The 21218-nt window shown below is 42.5% G+C and overlaps 1 protein-coding gene across 3 annotated transcripts in view; it reads right to left on the reverse strand.

The window, feature by feature from the left end:
- AHCYL2 (adenosylhomocysteinase like 2) overlaps positions 1–11491 on the reverse strand; it is a 170400-nt gene extending 158909 nt beyond the window's left edge. For all 3 annotated transcript variants that reach the window (XM_027101958.1, XM_027101957.1, XM_027101959.1), the window contains exon 1: positions 11091–11491. In XM_027101958.1, coding sequence (XP_026957759.1) covers positions 11091–11453 — 363 coding nt within the window. In that variant the 5' untranslated portion in view covers positions 11454–11491. The remainder of the gene's footprint in view (positions 1–11090) is intronic.
- Between the last annotated feature and the right edge of the window lie 9727 nt (positions 11492–21218).

Raw genomic sequence — 21218 nt, forward strand, 5'->3', positions numbered from 1 at the left:
TTTAAGGTTCTGGTGGGTATGCACTAGTACAGAACCAATTGCCTGAGACTGTGCATTTCTAACAAGATCAAAGGTGATGCCAATGCTTCTGATCATAGACTGGTTTGTGTAGCAAGGACCTAAAAGATTCCAAACTTAAGAAACTGTCTTTATGATTAGACTTCCCATGTAGACTTTCTGAAGTCTCCTGACAGACATGTATTTCAGATTAGCTTGTAAGTTCTGTTCTGACCATAAATTAGAAGATATCATTTTGTTTTAAATGAGTCTCTTGTGAGTCTGGTTTGAATGAACCAGTCCTAAGAGGTGAATGAACTCTAAATGTACTAAAAATGTGAATTTCTGGATTTGTAAAGCTGGAACATGGAAACCTCACAAAGTTTCTGCTACACTGTGAAGCTTCCTGGGTGGACAACCAACTCATTTTCCTAAGGTGATATACCTCCATTTCAATGCTGACCTCCACAAACTGCAACAATTCCTGCTCCAGCAGTGCTCATACTAGACTAGATTGTACTTGTTTATTTTCCTATCCACATTCCCTACCCTCTTCTTGAGGGCAAGAATGTTATTTTGATTTAATAACCCTACCACTTAGCAGTGTTCAGCACACAACACATAAGTGGTTTTTGCACAAAAGAAGCTCAGAATGTACTGGGGGAGATTATTAAACAAGCATCCGGAAGGATAATCTTTTCTCTCTCACAGAAACAACAGACATGAATGTGGTAAAAATTCCTTAAAAAAACTGTTAAGAAGCACAAGTTAAAGAGGAAAAAAAAAGAGAACAAACCCAAGCAAGTACAATATTAAATTTTATTTGGGGCCAAATAGAGCTATCTAACATTCCAAATAGTCCCTATCTTATATTACAAACAAAAATAAATTCCAGATGGACTGAAGACCAAAAGATAATAAACACAACCATGAAAACAGCTGAAGAAAATTTAAAAGAACTTGTTTATAAACCTGGGGTAGGAAAGGCCATTCTGAGACACAAAATGTTTAAGTCATAAAAGAAAAAAATGGCCAATCTGACTACATAAAAACTTTTAATATAAACAAACTTACAAGTCAACAAGAAATAGAGTAGAAAAAATATTTGTAACATATTCACAAAGAATTAATACCCAGGGACTTCCCTGGGGGTCCAGTGGTTAAGACTCTGTGCTTCCACTGTAGGGGGCATGGGTTCGATCCCTGGCTGGGGACTAAGATCCCGCGTGCTGTGTGGCGCGGCCAACAACAACAACGAAAGAATTAATATCCAGAAAGTATAAAGAATTCCTACAAGCCAACATGAAAAAGGCAAGTCAATAGGAGGGCAGAGATCTTCATCTATTTTGCTGAACACCCAGCACTTGGCACATAGTAATCCCTCAATAAATATTTGTTAATGAATAAATATGAACAGATAATTACAAGAAAAGGAATATAAATTACCAATCTATTCATGAAAATATTCTCAGCCTCACTATAAGCAGAAAAAATACTACTAAAAACAATAGTAAATGCCTTTAAAAAAAGGCATCTTTACACCTTTATGTCTTTTTTTCTTATAAAAGATGTAAAAATATCCAGTATTGGTGAAGGTGTAGTAAAAGGGTTATCTTGTATATAGTTAGTGGATGTATAAAATGGTACTACATTTTTGAAGGCAACATGATATTATGTATTAAGCTTAAAATGTGAATATCTTTCAACTCCAAAATTCTACTTTTAGGTATCTATCCTAGAGAAACACTTATACATGTACACAAAAGGAATGCATACAGATAGCTACTATAGCATATAAAAATTAAGTTAAATGTGCATCAACAGAATAGTTTAATAAACAACAATGGTATAGACTTTGGAAATCAACTCAGCAGTCAAAAAGTATGCGACACATATATATGTAATGATATATAAAAAGCTCCAAGACATTCTGTTAAGTGGAAAAAGCAACCTGCAAAACAATATGTGTGTGTATATATATATATATATATATATATATAATGTGCTTTTATTTATGTACAAGTTATTATAAAGCTACCAGTTTCTCTATGTACAATATGAATGTAAAGTTGAAAAAGATAAGTTGATAGCAGAGGTCTCTGGGGAGGGGAACAAGACTGGCTGAGGGCCAAGGAAGGAGTTTCCTTCATTAGATTGAATTATTTCACAAGAATACATTCAAGCATTACTTGTGTAATTAAAAACAACTTTTTTTTAAAAAAGGGAAAAAATAATGTAAATACCATTTTACTGATATGAAGAAAACAAGAACATATTTTGAGGATTAGACAGGAGACAAAAATTCCATTTTTGACATTAGTTCTGAAGTCCAACTGCAAGTAGGGAGCTGTACACACACAAGATTGGCATTCAGAAGAGGGGTCCTGGCTAAAGAAATAATCTGGTGAGTTGTTGGTATGTAGATGATACTTAAAGGCACAGGAATGTTGTCGATGACTTAGGAAGAAAACACAATGGAAAGAGCAGAGCGCCCAGGATCAAGGAGAAAGAACCCATAAAGAAGACTGAGAAGGAGCAGCTGGGGAAATAAGAGGAAAACTAGTAAAGAGGAGGGTAATGGAAGCCAAGAGAGGAGAGTGTTTTGGTAAGAAATTGGTGTCAAATGCTCCCAAGAGGTCTGATATGATGAGGGATGAAAAAGCAGATAGCCATGTGAGAATCTGATGGACATTATTAGCTTCAGCAAGAGGGCGTCGTGTGGGTCAGAGTATTAGAATAGGAGTGGGTTAAAGAGTGTGGGAAGACAAAAGGTGTATATAGCATACACTGAAAACTCCTTTAAGAAATTTAGCTGCATTAGGGAGTAGAAAGATAGGACAGTAGCAGAAAGGAGATATGGAGGTTAGAGGACAGGGTTTTCAAAATGGGAGAGATTAGAGCAAGGAAATCTGTAGAAAAGGCTCTAATAGAAAGAGGAAATAACCAAAGGAAGAAGTTATTTAAGAAGACTGGAGGGACTTCCCTGGTGGCACAGTGGATAAGAATTCACCTGCCAATGCAGGGGACATGGGTTCTATCCCTGGTCTGGGAAGATCCCACATGCCGCGGAGCAACTAAGCCCTCGTGCCACAACTACTTAGCCCGCATGCCTAGAGCCCGTGCTCCACAACAAGAGAAGTCACCGCAAGGAGAAGCCCTCGCACCACAACGAAGAGTAGCCCCTGCTCACCACAACTAGAGAAAGCCCACAAGCAGCAACAAAGACCCAATGCAGCCAAAAATAAATAACATTAAATCTTAAAAAAAAAAAAGAAGACTGGAGAATGTGATTAGAACACTTGTGGAGGGACTGGCCTTTGACAGAATGAAGGACACATCTTCCCCTATCATAACATGAGGGAAAGAGAAAAAGATGAACCCCAGATGGAGGTAGGTTTGTAGATTTGGGAGGTACAAAGATGAAGGAATTCCCTTTTGGTGGTTTCTGTTTTTATAACAAGTATAAGGCATATCACTAGTTTAAAAAGAACACATGTGAAATTAGAAGTAAAAACATACAGTATGAAATAATCATTTGCAGTGAGTGTGAAAGTAACCTTACTAGAAAATGTATAACATTACGAGGCAGCGATGATCAAGCATATGAGGTTGACGACTATGAATTTATAGTGACATTGATCTACCTGGTTTTCTGATTTTCTCTAGCAACTCTCAGCTCCACAGATGCAGGCAACTAAAAAGGCAGATGGTTAGGTTCAATCAGTGCATCACTCAGAGTTCCATAAACAGCAGAAGTCAACTCTGGCTGAGTTGGACAGAAAAAGAATTTACAGAAAGGACATGAGGTAGCTTTCAGGGCTACACAGTTAAAAACACCACCACAGAATGGGCTTGGAAAAGATGTCATGTTTGCTTATGCCAAGTAGGAGATGCTGCAGGTTGGGCTGCACCATTATAGTTCAGGGTACCAAGCAGGAGATGCTGCAGCTTGGGCTGTACCATTGTAGTTCAGGATACCAAGCAGGAGATGCTGCAGCTTGGGCTGCACCATTATAGCTCAGGATAACGGGTGCCAGATGCCAGTGTTGCCGCTGTAACTTGATCTTGCTGCTAGAGGCTGATGCTACAAGAAGATTTACTGATAATGAAGGGGCAAGTTGCAGAGAACACAGTGGAAAGGTTTGGGAAGATTGGACTGGCTGAGAGAATGAGGAGAGTGTTAAGGGAATGAGTATTAGGAAGACAATGGTTGACTAGGTGTCAGGTAGTGACTGAGGTAAACAGGGATGTGAGGCCTCCCCTTGGAAGAGGGTAGATCCTGGGATCCAAAAGGTTGCAGAATAGTCTCAGCAGCCTAGGTGCAATAACTTAAGCAAATTTCACATGGGCGTTTAATCAGAAAAGTAAGGGGTTGGCAGTGTGGCAAAGCCTCTCACTATTGCTGTGGGCAGTGTTTCATCTCACTGATCCCAAAGGCATCAAAGATTGGCAAAGCCTTAGGCAAGTTAATTACTCTCTTTGGGCCTATATTTTCTAATCTATAAAATAAAGATGATAATATTCGTCTGATAAAGTTGCTATGAGGATTAAATGAGATGAGATAGATAGAGGCCTAGAAGAGAGTAAGTATTCAGTAAATGGTAGCCATAAATGAAGTTATAACTGAAGCTGAGAAAAGAGTTTCCAGGAAAAGGTAGTCAACAATATCAAATCAAATCTTTTAGAATGATCAGAAGGGTTCACATTGGAGCACTGCAGGAGATAAATCTGTAGGGAAGATGAAGCCAGTTTAAGTCTCAGCTTGCTTAACTTTCAATGACAGCTTTGCAGTATTCAGAAAGGCTTTAAGGAAAAGCCTGACTTACAGAAACTCAACTAGCAGCTCTAGAACCTCTATACCCTTCCTTAATATAAGTTCTGAGATAAAGAAGACTGGAGGGACTTCCCTGGTGGCACAGTGGATAAGAATCAGGTGCCCCAAACCAGTCCATTTCTATTGAAAGACCCTTAAAAAAAAAAAAAAGAATAGGAAATCACCAGCTATTAATGCAGTGTCCAAGAGGGAAAATGGCTAACTGAATTGCTGCACAATATAGATGGGGAAGAGGGAACTGAAAATCATACACATCATATGGCTTAAGTTATTTAATTTAATCAAAGTAGTTTTACTTGGAACCATTACAGAAGAAATTTCACTCCACTGCTTTCTCCTCTGCTCAGCTCTCACCAAATCTCGGGCCATAGGTCATTCAGACTATAAAAAGCTTCTCCAAATTCCACAGAAACCTGATCAATCTAACTAAACCTCTTATTGGAGGAGTGGAATTTCAGCTCCTCTAATTGTGCATACCACCTGAACACGATGGCAGGCGGGTGGATCCGGGCAGCTGCCAAGATTTACTCTTCTCCCATCCACCTCAGTTGTACCTCTCTGAATTATTTAAACAAGGACTACCAAGAAAGAATGAAGTCAGAATGAAGATCCCAACAAATCTCTTCCTTTTTTTTTTTCTTTTACTGTGGGGGAGAAGAACACTTTCAAGGAAATGATATAATAAAGAAACTCACTCTCCCTTTTCATGAACTATCCATTTCTTCTATTAACTGGACACTAAGGACCAAAGTCGTCTTCCTCAGGACATTAAATACACAACTGCAACTTCAGCTCTGAGCAACCTCCTAAAACAGCTCTTAATGTTCAATCTTTCCCAGGAAGAAGAGAATTCAGAAATTATACAAAATAAGGGCTACCTTCTCAGAAAATTCATAAATGTTCACATAAATAAATGGTAAGACCATTAAATAAGCTCAATAAATTAAAAACCGCCTGTGAAATAACAGAAACATCCACAAAAATATACAGATTAACTAAGACTTGAAAGGTTTAAGCTAAACTTTGAACAGAGAAATACTTCAATTGAAAAGCAATGGAGGGACCTCCCTGGTGGTCCAGTGGGTAAGACTCTGCATTCTCAATTCAGGGAGCCCAGGTTTGATCCCTGGTCAGGGAACTAGATCCCGCATGACACAACTAAAGATCCCACATGCCACAGTGAAGATCCTGCGTGCTGTAACTAAGACCCAGCACAGCCAAATAAATAAATATTTAAATTTTTTTAAAAAAGAAAGAAAAGCAATGGAGGGACTTCCCTGGCGGTTCAGTGGTTAAGACTCCACACTTCCAATGTAAGGGGTGCAGGTTCGATCCCTGGTCAGAGAACTAAGATCCCACATGCCGCTGGGCCAAAAAAAAGAAGAAAGAAAAGCAATGGAGTTTGTGCATGAGAGTCAAACAGATTAGAGTTCTGTTAGCTCACATCACAGTTACTAAACGTGTAACCTTGAGACAAATTCCTTAATCTCTCCAACCCTCGGTTTCCTCAATAAAACAAGGATAACACTACCTATTTCTGAGAGCTTTTAAAAGGCTTAAATAAAATAGTATATGTAAAGCTCTAATACAATGCCTGGGACACAGCAGGAATACATAACAATATGCTTCCCCTTCTAATTTTCAAAATGTTTAACTAGAGATTGATTCATAAAAGAAGGTGGGTCTTTTCTTTTTTTTTTTTTTTTTTTCTTTCTTTCTTAGCAGTACGCGGGCCTTTCACTGTTGTGGCCTCTCCCGTTGCGGAGCACAGGCTCCGGACGCGCAGGCTCAGCGGCCATGGCTCACAGGCCCAGCCGCTCTGCGGCATATGGGATCTTCCCGGACCGGGGCACGAACCCGTGTCCCCTGCATCGGCAGGCGGACTCTCAACCACTGCGCCACCAGGGAAGCCCGAGAAGGTGGGTCTTAAAGAACAAGGAAAACTGTTAGCTGGACAGGTACTCCTGATTTATTTATAACTTTAAAAATAAGAATATATCTCTCAAATTATCACTAAATTACTAATGTGAAAATGGATCATTGATTTTGAAATGCTTTTTTATATACATATAAGATCCTCTTCTCCCTCTCTCATAATTCTACAATTCTCTGAGATTCTACATTTGTACAATTTTTTCCCATCCTCTTCCTAAAGCCCTGACTCAGACCCTCCTTACTTTGGATTTAGGATGACCTAAGTCTTAAACCAGAAAGACATAAGTTAGAGTTCACTGAGTATTCTGACAGATTTCTGGGAGAAAGCCAGAACCCAGCAACTAAGAAGTTAGAATCAGTGTGGCATAATAAAAAGGACACGGGCTTCGGAAACAGACCAAGATTTAAAACAGGGGTTTTAAGTCCTACCTTTGCCACTTTCTAGATGTATAATCTTGGTCAAGGCACTTTACCGTCTCTGGACCTCATTTCCTTATCTGTGAAATGGAGATAATGCCACTTATATCTCATTGTGTAGCTGTCAGGATTAGAAAAATGCCAATAATATATAAAGGGCCAATTAATGGTAATTGTTATTACGGTCAATCTGCCAAGTGCCTTACTGAACATTTTGCAAGGCTATACTTTCCTAACTGGCAAAAGGAGTAATACTGCTCCCCCATTCCCATGACTATATCCAAAAGTTTCCATTTTAGTAGTCCATAATTAACCAAATAAAGAACTTAAAGAATTCAGGGCAAGAAAGCACTAGCATGGCTCAACTCATTCTCTGCTGACAGCAACAAAGCCAGCGCAAGGTGGATTCATTTGCCAAAAAAAAAAAAGGAATCTGCTTGAACATGGTCATTACTGATATTGACGTAAGCACAAACTAGTTGTGGTTCTTAGGCTCACAGCCTTATTGTCAGAAAGTTTTAACTTTTCTGAAATAAATCCTCTCCTGCCTTGTCTTCCCTGCTGTGCTGTGACATTCCTATTACCCCATTTTCAAGAACACAGGGAAGAAATCCTCTCAACTATTGCAACTGCATTCACTGTGCACTTTATCTTCCTATTTCACAAATCACTTCTTACAGAGATTCTTGGTTTGTTGAGTTCATTTATGAAGAAAAACATTATATACAAATATATGATAGCCACGGTGACAAGATCTGGTCCCCAGGGCACCACAAATTACAGGATGGAGGTAGATGCCAAGGATAAGATGGGACTGAGTAACCTGCACACCATATGTTCATTCTTATTAAATGCTGCACTTGGAAAGTCTGGCTCTTATGAAAAGCTTATTTCCCTTGTGTGACTGAACAGAATAACAGTACTAAGAAAACTGATGACATACACCAACGGAGTAAGGGAAACCATCAATGGAAATATGCTTAAGATAAACAAGCTTGTATGTGACAGTTACAAAATAACCTACACTAAAATAAAAGCAGAAGGGAGTCAAGGTCAGAATGATTATTTAAATAAATTAAAAATCAAGAAAGGCTTAACAAATCAAAATATCACACCGCAGTCCCTTGGGGAGGTGACTTTCAACTTGAAGAAAGAAGGTCAGTCTCATGCACTTGTTTTAATTTAGCTAATTCGATGTCAAGAAAGTTAAAGATTCTGCCCCCCAAAAGTAGCTCAGCAATGCCTGTAGTTGTGTCATACAGCTGCATCCTCGCTCGGAGCTTCACCTGCTTAACTTCCAGTACAGAAGTTGTTTTTTGGTTGCAATTAACATTGTAAGGCAAGCTCAGCCCTGTCTTCCATAGCCTTGAGGCTGCTGAGTAAATCTAGAATCATGGGACCTACATTTTGATGCTGGAAAAACAGGAAGAATGTGGTTCAGCAACAAGGAAAATGGTCAAGAAACACATCTAGAATTAGGAAAAACAGACTGATTCTGGCCTGTGATTTTCTCACTGCCTTATATAGAATATATTGAATAGTATGCACCATTTAAAGGAAGCCATAGTGGTGCACTTAAGCCATGATGGAAGGAAGAAAAAAATAAAATCAATTCTTAATGATTGCTGTAACTTCTCAAGCCCTCACTATATGTGCCAAATTCAATGCTAAGCCCTCTACAAATATTTCTAATCCTCAATCGTATTAGTAACCTCACTTTATAAAGGAGAAAACTAAGATTTAGAGAATTTGGAAATTACCCAAAAGCTAGTTAGTGGGGGTACTAGGATTCAAACCCAGGTCTGCTTGACTGTAAATCCCATGTTCTAAAGGCAATTTGAGCCCGCGGGCCACACAAAAAGACAGCACATGCTGCAACGAAGATCCCACGTGCCACAACTAAGACCCGATGCAGCCAAATAAATAAAAATAAATATTAAAAAAAAAAGGCAATTTGTTGGGGAGTTCCCTGGCAGTCCAGTGGTTAGGACTCCACGCTTTCACTGCTGTGGCCCCAGGTTCAATTCCTGGTCAAGGAACTAAGATCCCGCAAGCTTCATGACAAGGCCAAAAAAATAAATAAAGGCAATTTGTTAAACACTCTTACCCTCAAGAGACCTAATCAAAATACAGATTTTACACAAAAAGACCCTTAATCAGTGGATTTGGCCAAAGTTATAAAGCACCTCAACTAGTTACAAATACATTTCGGATTTCCAGACTCAAATCTAGGTAGTACCAGCACTGGTGCCTGTGCTGCCTCTCTTTCCTCCTATAATTCCTCCCAGAGAAGTTTCATAATGCAAATGAGAAAGACACTGTCCTAAAGCATCATTAAACAAATTCCTTCAGTCTTGCCTCTGATGTTATCACCTATATTTGGCTAATTAAAATGGAAGGGTTCTCTGCTTCATACCTTAATAATGAGGCTATTACAACCAAAGTTAGGCTGGATACAAGGTTCCAACTCAGCTGAATCCTGCACAGTGAAACCAATGCAGACTTCACATCACTTCTTTGCTGTTCTGATAAAGCAATTAAAAATAATTCACAAGGGGACTTCCCTGGTGGCCAGTGGTTAAGAATCCGTCTGCCAATGCAGGGGACACGGGTTCGAGCCCTGGTCCGGGAAGATCCCACATGCCCAGGAGCAACTAAGCCCGTGAACCACAACTACTGAGCCTGCGCTCTAGAGCCCACGAGCCACAACTACTGAAGCCCGTGCTCCGCAACAGAAGAAGCCACCGCAATGAGAAGCCCGCGCACCGCAATGAAGAGTAGCCCCCGCTCGCCGCAACTAGAGAAAGCCCGCGTACAGCGACAAAGACCCAACACAGCCAAAAATAAATAAATAGATTTTTAAAAATCATTCACAAAGTAAAAAAACCTATAAATTACTGTGTTCACATTATACCTCGGAAATTAAAATGATAATCCCTTTTCATACGATCCACATCTCTGTATTTGCAATATTTGCCCTTTTTCTTCCGTACTGATTTGCTTTATGAGAGGACAGACACACCACAGATAGCCATTGTAAGGGTAATACTGGGAATATCAAACATTTAGGCACACCTACTCCTTGGTGTTCTGAGGCTACGGCCTCTTCAAAACTATATCTGAAAGAAGCTGACAGCTGAGACAGAAAACCCCACAGTGATCGCCTTTCCCAAAAGTAGAAGCATTTCTTCCTAACACTTTCAGATCATAATAAAAGAACCAATAAAACAATCATTATCTTCATACACAGTCTAATAATCTTGGTGACCAACTACTGAGCAGAGAGGACAAACCTCTGAAGAGAAAACAGTGAAGAGAATCTCTCCATTACCCTTCTACATTCAGAGAAGATGTAAGGATATTGCAGTATCTGGAATGAAGGGCACGGCATCAATACTGCTCGATGGAAGCGCTTAGCCACAGAAAGGCAGAAAATCATCATCTGTACAGAAACCAGACAACTGAGGATCTCAGTGCGAGGTAACTACTCCTTATAGAAAAGATCTCCAAATAGAAAAGCTCTTTCCATCCTTATTGCTCGATGAACTCTCATAAGCAGTAAGCTTTTTCTACACCATCGGGGTCTTCTCCCCGATAGTCTGGAAAATACACACGGGAGTATGTTGGGAGTACAGAGAGGGGTAATACTATTCCAAGGAGCAGGGGACAGCGCTACCTCCATGTTATTCCCAGCTACTAAGTACAGCCGTACCAACGGGAGTCTTCGCTCCCCAGCACTGGGGCCCGGGTGGGAACATCTCTGAGAGAGCGGGTTTACGGGGAAAAGGGATCTCTTTGCTCCTACGATCAGAAGGGAGGGCCTTGAGGGTGGTGCCGCAGCGCCGAGAGGATCTGCGGTTCCCCCTCCCACCCTCGCTCTCCGAAAGAGGCAGCCCGGCCCCAATACCTTCTTGACCGTGCGCGGCGCCTCGGTGACGGTGCCGTCGGGGCTGACCAGGGCCTCGCCGCCGTCGCGGTGCCTCTGATGCTGGTGATGAGGGTCGCTCCGCTTCATGGCCGACGCCTGAGGCACTTTCCCAGCGGCTGGGCTGAGAGCCGCAGCGGGCCCCGATCCCGGGCCAGGGGCCGGGGGCCGCTCCGCCACGGGAGCTGGAGCTTCAGGGTCCCCGCCGCCCGCTGGGGGGGCCATGGCCCTCACGGCCGCCGTGCTCAGTCCCAGCTGCGGCTCCGCCTCGGAGGGGCTCAGGTCCTTCAGCTCCACCTCAGGCACCTTCGCGGCAGCCGCTGCTGACACGACCTGCACCGACATCACCGCCTCCACTGCAACCGCCGGCTCAGACACCAGCTCCTGCTCGGCCCCGCCTCCCCCCCCCCTTCCCCCCCCCCCCCCCCTTCCCCCCCTCCTCCCCTCCATCGCCTCCGCTCCCACCCCCTTCCTCTGCCCGCCCGCCAGCCAGCCCCCGCCTCTCCCCCACCGCCCCGTCCCGCCCCGCCCCGCCCCGACCTGGCTCGCTCGCGCGCGTGGAGCCACGGAACCTGTAGTGCGCTTGCTCTGGGCCGCACGAGGCGAAAAGACAGTGGGACCTCAGCCCCCGACCACCACTGCGCGCCGCCAAGGGCTGGGCGCACGATGCCCCCTGGGAGTTGTAGTCCCAATCCCTCTTCCTCCAGCAAGCGGGATTCTGTAGTAGAGATGGAGCTCTAGTGCCGGTGACTAACGGGAAGAAGTGACAACGGGTGACACGACATGAGGAAGAGAAAGTCTCCAAAGGAGTTGCGGCTTCCGGGGAACGAACGCTAGAAACCCTAGGGTTGGGAAGGTGGGGGAGGAATGACTTTCTACCCTACCCTAAATTGCCTCCGAGTGTGCAAGTCTAAGATCACGTGAGCAGGCATTTAAAGGAAAAGAGGTGTCACGTGGGGAGAGCGCCGACTTACGGCTTAAAGTGACTTGATTTTTCTGCATCAATGAAATCGGGACCCTAAAAGCTTTCCGAACTTTAATGGCTCTGTTTTTAGAAGGAATAAATTAGGACCTTGCCTACTGTGGTGATTTCTAGAACATTCTGAGCTTGGAATTTAACATCAGTCCAAAAAAAGAAGTTAGGTATCACTAGGTCAAAATTTCAAGGCTAGAGAATTACACGTTGGGGACTTCCCTGGTGGCACAGTGGTTAAGAATCCGCCTGCCAGTGTAAGGGACATGGTGTTCGACCCCTGGTCTGGGAAGATACCACATGCTGTGGAGCGACTAAGCCCGTGGGCCACAACTACTGAGCCTGCGCTCTAGAGCCGGAGAGCCACAACTACTGAAGCCTGAGCACCTAGAGCCCCTGCTCGCCCCAACTAGAGAAAGCCCGTGCACAGCAATGAAGACCCAATGCAGCCTAAATAAATTGAATTAAATTTTTTAAAAATTACATGTTGCCTTAAACAAGGCCAATTCTTTTGCCCTGTTAATTAATTCCCTCTTTTTTATTATTATTATTTTTTTGCCCCTCCACACAGCTTGCGGCGTCTTAGTTCCCCGATCAGGGACTGAACCCTTGGCAGTGAAAGCACGGAGTCCTAACCACCGGACGTCAAGGGAATTCCTGCCCTGTTAATTCTAATAGATGTCCAACTCAAGTTCGTGTGCCAGTGGCACAATGAAGTCAAGTAAACCAAAATGTCAAAGTTTGGAGCAGAGAAAAGTTTATTGCAGGGTGCCAAGCGGAACAAACAGCTAGTGCTCAAAAAGCCCGACCTCCCTGATAGACAAAATTTAGGGCTGCAGGATGTGTGACTTAATTCTGATTGGTCGGTGGTGAAGTAACAGGGTGATGTCTCCGGAATCTCAACCTTCTGGTTCCAACCAGTCTAGGGTACCCATGCTTGTAGTCACTATCCTCCATATGGGTAGGGGTCTTAGTTTCTGTAGAACTCAAAGATACCTATCAGATTGTTATCTATATCCCTTCAGGAGGAACTGGAACTATGTCCTGTGACTCTATTGTCCTATTAATGCTTGAGCCTGCTCTTTGGAATTTGGGGAGGACCTACGAGATTAAAGCCTTTTTTTTTTCTTTACTACAAACAAGAAACAGGCGACACGGAGGAGCACCCGAGAGGGCATGCAGACTCTTGCTCGGTTTCAGGGAGATAATATGAAATTCAGGTTAAGTGTATCAGCAGAGAGGAATATTAACTAAAATATGAATAGTGATTTCTTTAAGTGATGGAATTTGGGGTGAGTTTTTTTTACTGTGTACTTTTCTGTATTATTTTAAAATTTTAAATTTATTTTAAAAGGTGTAAACCTGCAGACATGTATGGCAGTTTTATTTTTAATTATGAAAAGTTATCTGATACTAATGTCCAACAAGAGAGGAATGGTTACAACCTTTAAAATTAAGTTGGCCAAGAACTTTTTTTAATGATGAAGGGAAATAAATGCTTACGATAAAATAATAAGCTAAAAAGCAGGAAACAGAATTGCACATTCTATTAGATTTTAACTATGTAAATAATACTTGAAAAAAGCAATACATTAAAATACAATTGACTCTGGGTGACAGATTATGCGGTAGGTCATTTCTTCTCCGTTCTCAGAGAAACTGAGGCAAAGGGGATCTTACAGTTTATGGTTGTTCAGAGAGTAAGTGATTGCCCTGACAACCCCAGAAGGCCACTGGACATCTAGTCTTTGGATCAACTATTTTTCCCCTGGCAAGAAGGAGAGGGAGAAATCACCTGCCTTGATCTCCTTCCCTGTGCTACTGCTATCTTGGAAATCTGTTCCTTTGTGGAGTTGTCCTACACTGAATGGAATCTTTTGTATCCTGGCCTTCAAAAACTTGTGCCTAACACTGTGAGTTAGAAGGCATCTGAGCACTTCCAGTTCCACAAAGCCCACAAGTCCAGCAGACGCAGGGGCTTCTTAAGCTTTCTCTTCACACTCTGTCTGTCAGAATTTCCTTCCTATTATAAAGAACCAGCTTAGAGCTTCATCCTCCAGCTGTCAGAGAAGAGATTAGCAGCTCTATAACTGATTTCTTTCTTCCCCCTAATGCACAAGGGAGCTGTGGTACAGCCACCTGGCCTGTGTTGAAGTTCATAGGCAGCAGCTGCCTACCTGGACGGCCACTAGACTTGATTACTGAGGGGATGAACTAATTCTTCAATGGGATGTGGTTACAAAACATAAGGAGTTGGAGCACTGGAAAGAAACTGATATTCATCGTTTATTTATCCAGGCACCATCCACAGTTTGAGGCCAAACATCAGGGCACATTCCTCACCCATTCTCAACTCTATCCTACACACCTGCTGCTTCCACCGTCTTTGTTACTGAGGGACACAAGGCACAGTTGAAGATGGAAGTACCGTAATGGAAACGGGATAATTAAGCACAAGTTTATGAACTATTTAGTTTATGAAATATTTAGACTACAGGTCCTCTTCCCTCACCTGGCTCATTCAGCTTCCAGACCCTGGCAGGCAGAAATGTATCTTCCATGCAGGAGACTGGAAGAACTTCTCTAAGATAATCTGACCAGTCCAAGAGAGAAAACTTGAAGATATAACATTGAGAGTTCCCCAAGGAAATAGGCCAGCCAGATCACCCTCGGTGAAGACCACACCCATGTTCGCAGAGTTTCCAGAGAACTACTCAGTGCTACACTCTTAAGTATGAGTAGATAAAGTCACAAGTTATACAAGAAAACCTTTAATATGGAAGACAGAGATCAATATAAGCAAGCAGAAAAAAACAACTGGGAGGAAACAGAGGCTATGCGTCAAGAAGAAATCAAGATCCCCCCCCCCCAAAAAATCATCAATATCCTGAGACTTAAAGATATTTTATTTGTGAAAGAACATGCTGTTTCAAGAAGTGAATATTCAGGGCTTCCCTGGTGGCGCAGTGGTTGAGAGTCCGCCTGCTGATGCAGGGGACACGGGTTCGTGCCCTGGGCCGGGAAGATCCCACATGCCGTGGAGCGGCTGGGCCCGTGAGCCATGGCCACTGAGCCTGCGCGTCCGGAGCCTGTGCTCCGCAACGGGAGAGGCCACAACAGTGAGAAGCTCGCGTACCGCAAAAAAAAAAAAAAAAAGAAGAAGAAGTGAACATTCAGAAAACAAACATGAGACCTTTAAAATGAAAGCATACTAGCAGAAATTTTTAAAAACTCAATAAATAAAAAGAAGAAGAAATTGGGAATTCCCTGGTTGTCCAGTGGTTAGGGCTCTGCGCTCTCACTGCCAAGGGCCTGGGTTCAATCCCTGGTCAGGGAACTAAGATCCCACAAGCCACACGGCACTGCCAAAAAAAAAAAAGGAGGAAGAAATTAAAAATAGGAAAGATGCAGTTTATCTTTGCTCAGATTGTTGAGTAATGGTGGCTTATTTCATGTTTTTTTTTTAAATTGAAGTATAGTGGATTTACAATTTTGTGTTAGTCGTGGTTTTTATATTTGTGTCCAGTGCACGTCTTAACATGATAGGTACAATGCATTGGGTAGCTGCAGTTTTCTGGAAAAGCTGATCTCTTAGGAATTGTTTTTCAGATATTCAATATACGTTTTTTCTCTAATTAAAAAAAAAAAAGGGCTTCCCTGGTGGCGCAGTGGTTAAGAATCCGCCTGCCAATGCAGGGGACACGGGTTCGATCCCTGGTCCGGGAAGATCCCATATGCCTTGGAGCAACTAAGCCCGTGCGCCACAACTACTGAGCCTGCACTCTACAGCCCGCGAGCCACAACTACTGAAGCCCATGCACCACAACTACTGAAGCCTGCATGCCTAGAGCCCGTGGCTCCGCAACAAGAGAAGCCACCACAACGAGAAGCCCACGCACAACAACAAAGAGTAGCCCCCGCTCACCGCAACTAGAGAAAACCCGCACGCAGCAACAAAGACCCAATGCAGCCAAAACTAAAATAAATTTTAAAAAATATATACCATTCACAAAAAAAAAAAAGAAAGAAAAGAAAATGACTTAGAGGGTCAGTCCAAGAAGACCAACACCCAAATAACAGGAGTGCCAGAAAAGTGACAAGGAAAATTGGGGGTGTGGGAGGGGGGAATTCAAATAAATAACTCAAAAATTTTCCCAAAACTGAAAAAGAAGAATTTCCATAATGAAAGGGGCCACTAGGTGCCAGCCCAATAGATGAAAATAAACCTACATTAATACACATCACTATTAAATTTCAAAACTCTGGGGACAAAGAGATAATCCTTCAAATGTCTGGAGTGGATCAAGGAACATTTTTACAACAGTTCAAGAGTCAGAAAGATACTGAACTTCTTAAAATGAACTTCTGGAAGCCAGAAGATAATGCCTTCAAATACTACAGACCCTCTGTTTGCCTTCTCCAGAGAATGAACTGAGAAGCAGCCAAAGTTGGGAAGGGCAGTCATCTCACTGTTCAGAGTTAGGTAGGGGGTCAGAAACCAATCCTCCTGCTTTCATTTCTACCTTCTAAAGTACCTGCTGCCTCCAATTCAGAGCCTTTTAGGGGTGCTGCAATATAAGTTTTCCCTAGTGCTGGCTAAAACTTTATTTTAGCTTTTTCAGGACTGCCAAACTGCCACTCATTTGCTTTCCAGCTTTCAAAACTGTCACTGTTGACTCCTCCCCCCTCCATCTCTTTTTCCCTCTTGTAGGCAGAGTGAAAAAGAGCTAAATCCATATTCTGTATATTGGGAGGTCAAATGATAACACCTAAAATGAACATTCAAGAGGTGGCATTATCATGTTATTCAGACATATGGAAGTAAATATCACAAGGATCATCTAAAATAAAGTGGTTGGCTCCCAGGAACAGGAAATTATGGGGTACTGAGATAGCTGCTTTAATCAACAAGACCTGTAGAACTATTTGACTTTTCAAACTATATCATGCATAATTGAGATGAAAATTAAAACTTTAAGAGCAGGGACTTCCCGGGTGGCACAGTGGTTAAGAATCCGCCTGTCAATGCTGGGGACACAGGTTCAATCCCTGGTCCAGGAAGATCCCACATGCCGCGGAGCAACTAAGCCCGTGCGCCACAACTACTGAAGCCCGTGCTCCTAGAGCCCATGCTCCACAACAAAAGAAGCCACCACAATGAGAAGCCTGCGCACCGCAATGAAGAGTAGCCCCCGCTCGCCGCAACTAGAGAAAGCCCACACGCAACAACGAAGACCCAATGCAGCCAAAAATAAATAAAATAAAATAACTTAAAAAAAAGACTTTAAGAGTAGGCAAAACTATATTGTACAGAGCAGGGAATTATATACATTATTTTGTAATAACTTTTAATGGGGTATAATCTATAAAAATACTGAATCACTGTGCTGTACACCGGAAACTAATATATTGTAAATCAACTATACTTCAATAAAAAATATAATTAAAAAATTAAAAAAATAAAAGCAGACAAAAGCAATGCATAGTTTATGGATGCATAGCTTCATTTGCACATATGAAAATATAAAAATGGACTGGAAGGAAACCCACTAAATTCAGACAGTTGTTTTTCTGTGGAGGAAGGGGAAAGTGGGAGGAAAAATGGGAGAGGAGTGTTGGTCAAAGGGGACTTTATAGCTAAATCTGTTACACTATATTTCTTTTTTAAAAGTAGGCTGGAAGCAAATATGATAAAATGGTTTTTTAAAAGTTATTTCTGAGTAGTGGGAATGTGGGTGTTTATTATTAGGTTGTTCTTTGTGCTTCTCTATCTTTTCAATTTCTTAGATTAAAAAATGACTCACACAAGCAGAGGAAGGGTTGGGGCAGTGGACATACTACTTAAAAGAATGCACCACCTAGAGGGGTGGGATAGGGAGGGTGGGACGGAGGGAGATGCAAGAGGGAAGAGACATGGGAACATATGTATATGTATAACTGATTCTTTGTTATAAAGCAGAAACTAACACACCATTGTAAAGCAATTATACTCCAATAAATATGTAGAAAAAAAAAAAAAAGGCGGGCTTCCCTGGTGGCGCAGTGGTTGAGGGTCCGCCTGCCGATGCAGGGGACATGGGTTCGTGCCCCGGTCTGGGAGGATCCCACATGCTCCGGAGCGGCTGGGCCCGTGAGCCATGGCCGCTGAGCCTGCGCGTCCGGAGCCTGTGCTCCGCAACGGGAGAGGCCACAGCAGTGAGAGGCCCGCGTACCGCAAAAAAAAAGGCTATGCTTCATTTTCCTTCACTAAAGATACTGCTCAAAAGCAGTGTTTATGCAGACCTCTCAGACAAAAGAGAACATGTTAAAAAAAAAAAAAAAAAAAGAATCTGGTACCAAAAGGGGCAGGCCTCACAAGCTGGGAAGATGGATGACTGAGTTTGAGTGTAAGGGGGGCCCAATGGAGCAGCTGAGGGCAGAGCCTGCTGGAGGGCTGAAAGCACGGAGACCTCAGGGCAGCAGCACAGCCACAGGGAGTCCCCCAAACCAAGCTCCTCTTGGACCCTGAGGAGTTTCTTCCAGGGGTCTAATTCAGGAGTTTTGGTAGGAAAGTGGCCACTATTGCTCAGTCCCAAGATCTGGCGCTCCTATAAAAATGCTGCAATGCACAACTGGTTTGTGGGAGTGTCCACAGTCACGGATTTCCAACAGCTGCCTGTCTGCATTCACAAAAGGTGGGCTCACAGTGCCCTCTAGTGGTCACAGAATCTATCAGCCTCCACAGTCAAACTGAAGGGTAACATTTCTCAGCTTTTCAAAGCCCAGAATAAACTCCCCCAATACCCCATTCCCCATCCTTTATATAAGTAATACTACTAAAGAAAGAAGAGATGGAGGGAATGTACATGGAGATAAAAAGAAGAAAGAAAATTAACATTTCCCCTTGTTTCAGAAAAGATTAGACAACACTGATCATTTTTATTGTTTTGCATACTGCTGTTGATAAAGGTTTAAAAATAGCTCTACTACTGAAGACATACAGATGGCCAACAGGCAAAAGAAAAGATGCTCAACATCGCTAATTATTAGAGAAATGAAAATAAAAACTACTATAAAGTATCACCTCACCCCAGTCAGAATGGCCATCATCAAAAAGTCCACAAATAGGGAATTCCTTGGCGGTCCAGTGGTTAGGACTCCACGCTTTCACTGCCAGAACCTGGGTTGGATCCCTGGTTGGGGAACTAAGATCATGCAAGCTGCGTGGCACTGCCCCTCCCCAAATGTTTATAAACAATAAATGCTAGAGAGGGTGTGGAGAAAAGGGAACCTACACTGTTGGGGGGGAATGTAAATTGGTGCAGCCACTATGGAGAACAGTATGGAGGTTCCTTAAAAAACAAAAAATAGAATTACCATATGATCCAGCAATCCCACTCCTGGGCATATATCTGTAAGAGATGAAAATTCTAATTCAAAAAGATACATGCACCCCAATGTTCATAGCAGCACTATTTACAGTAGCCAGACATGGAAGCAATCTAAATGTCCATCGACAGATGAATGGATAAAGAGGACGTGGTACATATATATACACACACACTATGGACTATTACTCAGCCATCAAAAAAGAATGAAATAATGCCATTTGCAGCTACATGGAAGGACCTAGAGATTATCATACTAAGTGAAGTAAGACAGAAAGACAAATATCAAAAGATATCACTTATATGTGGAATCTAAAAAAATGATACAAATGAGCTTATTTACAAAACAGAAATAGACTCACAGACAAACAAACTTATGATTACCAAAGGGGAAAGGCGGGGGAGGGATATATTAGGAGTTTGGGATTAACAGATACACACTACCATATACAGAATAAACAACAAGGACCTACTGTATAGCACAGGGAACTATATTCAATATCTTGTAATAACCTATAATGGACAAGAATCTGAAAAAGAAATATATATATACAACTGAATCACTTTGCTGTACACCTGAAACTAACACAACATTGTAAATCAACTATACTTCAATTTTAAAAGAAAAAAATTAGCTGTACTACTGTTGAGAGGAGCAATGATGTCAAGAACGAACAAGATGAGCAAGCACAAGGGGATACAGGGTGGCCAGAGGGAACACAGCAGGGGAAACCTGGACAGGAGGAAAAACCAGAGGTCAGAACTGAGAGTAGAAAGAGTGTGGATTGCAGAGTCAGGAAGGCCCTGGACCCAGAGTCTGTCACTTACTAGCTATGAGGTTGTGGGCAAGTCAAGTCATTTTGCTTCACTGAGCTTGTTGCTACAGAAAACTAGTTCCTCTCATCCTTCTAAATTAAACAAGAGGCAGTAGACTGCATTGGCCAAGAGCCAGGTCACTCTGGAGCCAGATGGCTCTGATGGAATCCCAGCATTATCACTTACTCTGTAGCCTCAGGCAAACTATTTTTTTTTTTGTAGGATTTAAAAAAAATATTTATTTTTATTTTATTTATTTTTGGCTGCATTGGGTCTTCGTTGCTGCACACGGGCTTTCTCTAGTTGCGGCGAGTGGGGGCTACTCTGCACTGCGGTGCGCAGGCTTCTCATTGCAGTGGCTTCTCTTGCTGCGGAGCAGAGGCTCTAGGCGCACGGGCTTCAGTAGCTGTGGCACATGGGCTCAGTAGTTGTGGCTCACGGGCTCTAGAGCACAGGCTCAGTAGTTGTGGTGCACAGGCTTAGTTGCTCCACAGCATGTGGGATCTTCCCGGACCAGGGCTCGAACCTGTGTCCCCTGCATTGGCAGCTGGATTCTTAACCGCTGTGCCACCAGGGAAGTCCCTTGGGCAAACTATTGAACCATTCTGTGCCTCAGTATCTTGGGGGTGTTAACAGTGCCTCTTAGGTCTGTTGCACTAAGGTATATACTTAGGTATATGTATATACCTTATGCACTTCATACACTTAGGTATATGAAGGGCTTAGAAGAGAGCCAGCAAGCATTGAGTGAGAATTAGCCATTATTAGCAGTATTATTATTACCATTATACACATGTAAAGTACCTAGAAGATGATCAGTGTTAGTTCCCTTTCCTCTTCCCCTGGAATTTGGCTCTGGGCCAATTGCTTGTGTCCCCATCACTTGAGCTACGCCCCCAAACAAGCATGGTTAATACTCCACAATACCCTCTGAGTTGTCTGTGGGTACCATCC

The sequence above is a fragment of the Aethalodelphis obliquidens genome, unplaced genomic scaffold (genome assembly GCF_003676395.1).
Source record: "Aethalodelphis obliquidens isolate GAN/ISIS:26980383/991018 unplaced genomic scaffold, ASM367639v1 scaffold5, whole genome shotgun sequence".
Taxonomy (NCBI): Eukaryota; Metazoa; Chordata; class Mammalia; order Artiodactyla; family Delphinidae; genus Aethalodelphis; species Aethalodelphis obliquidens.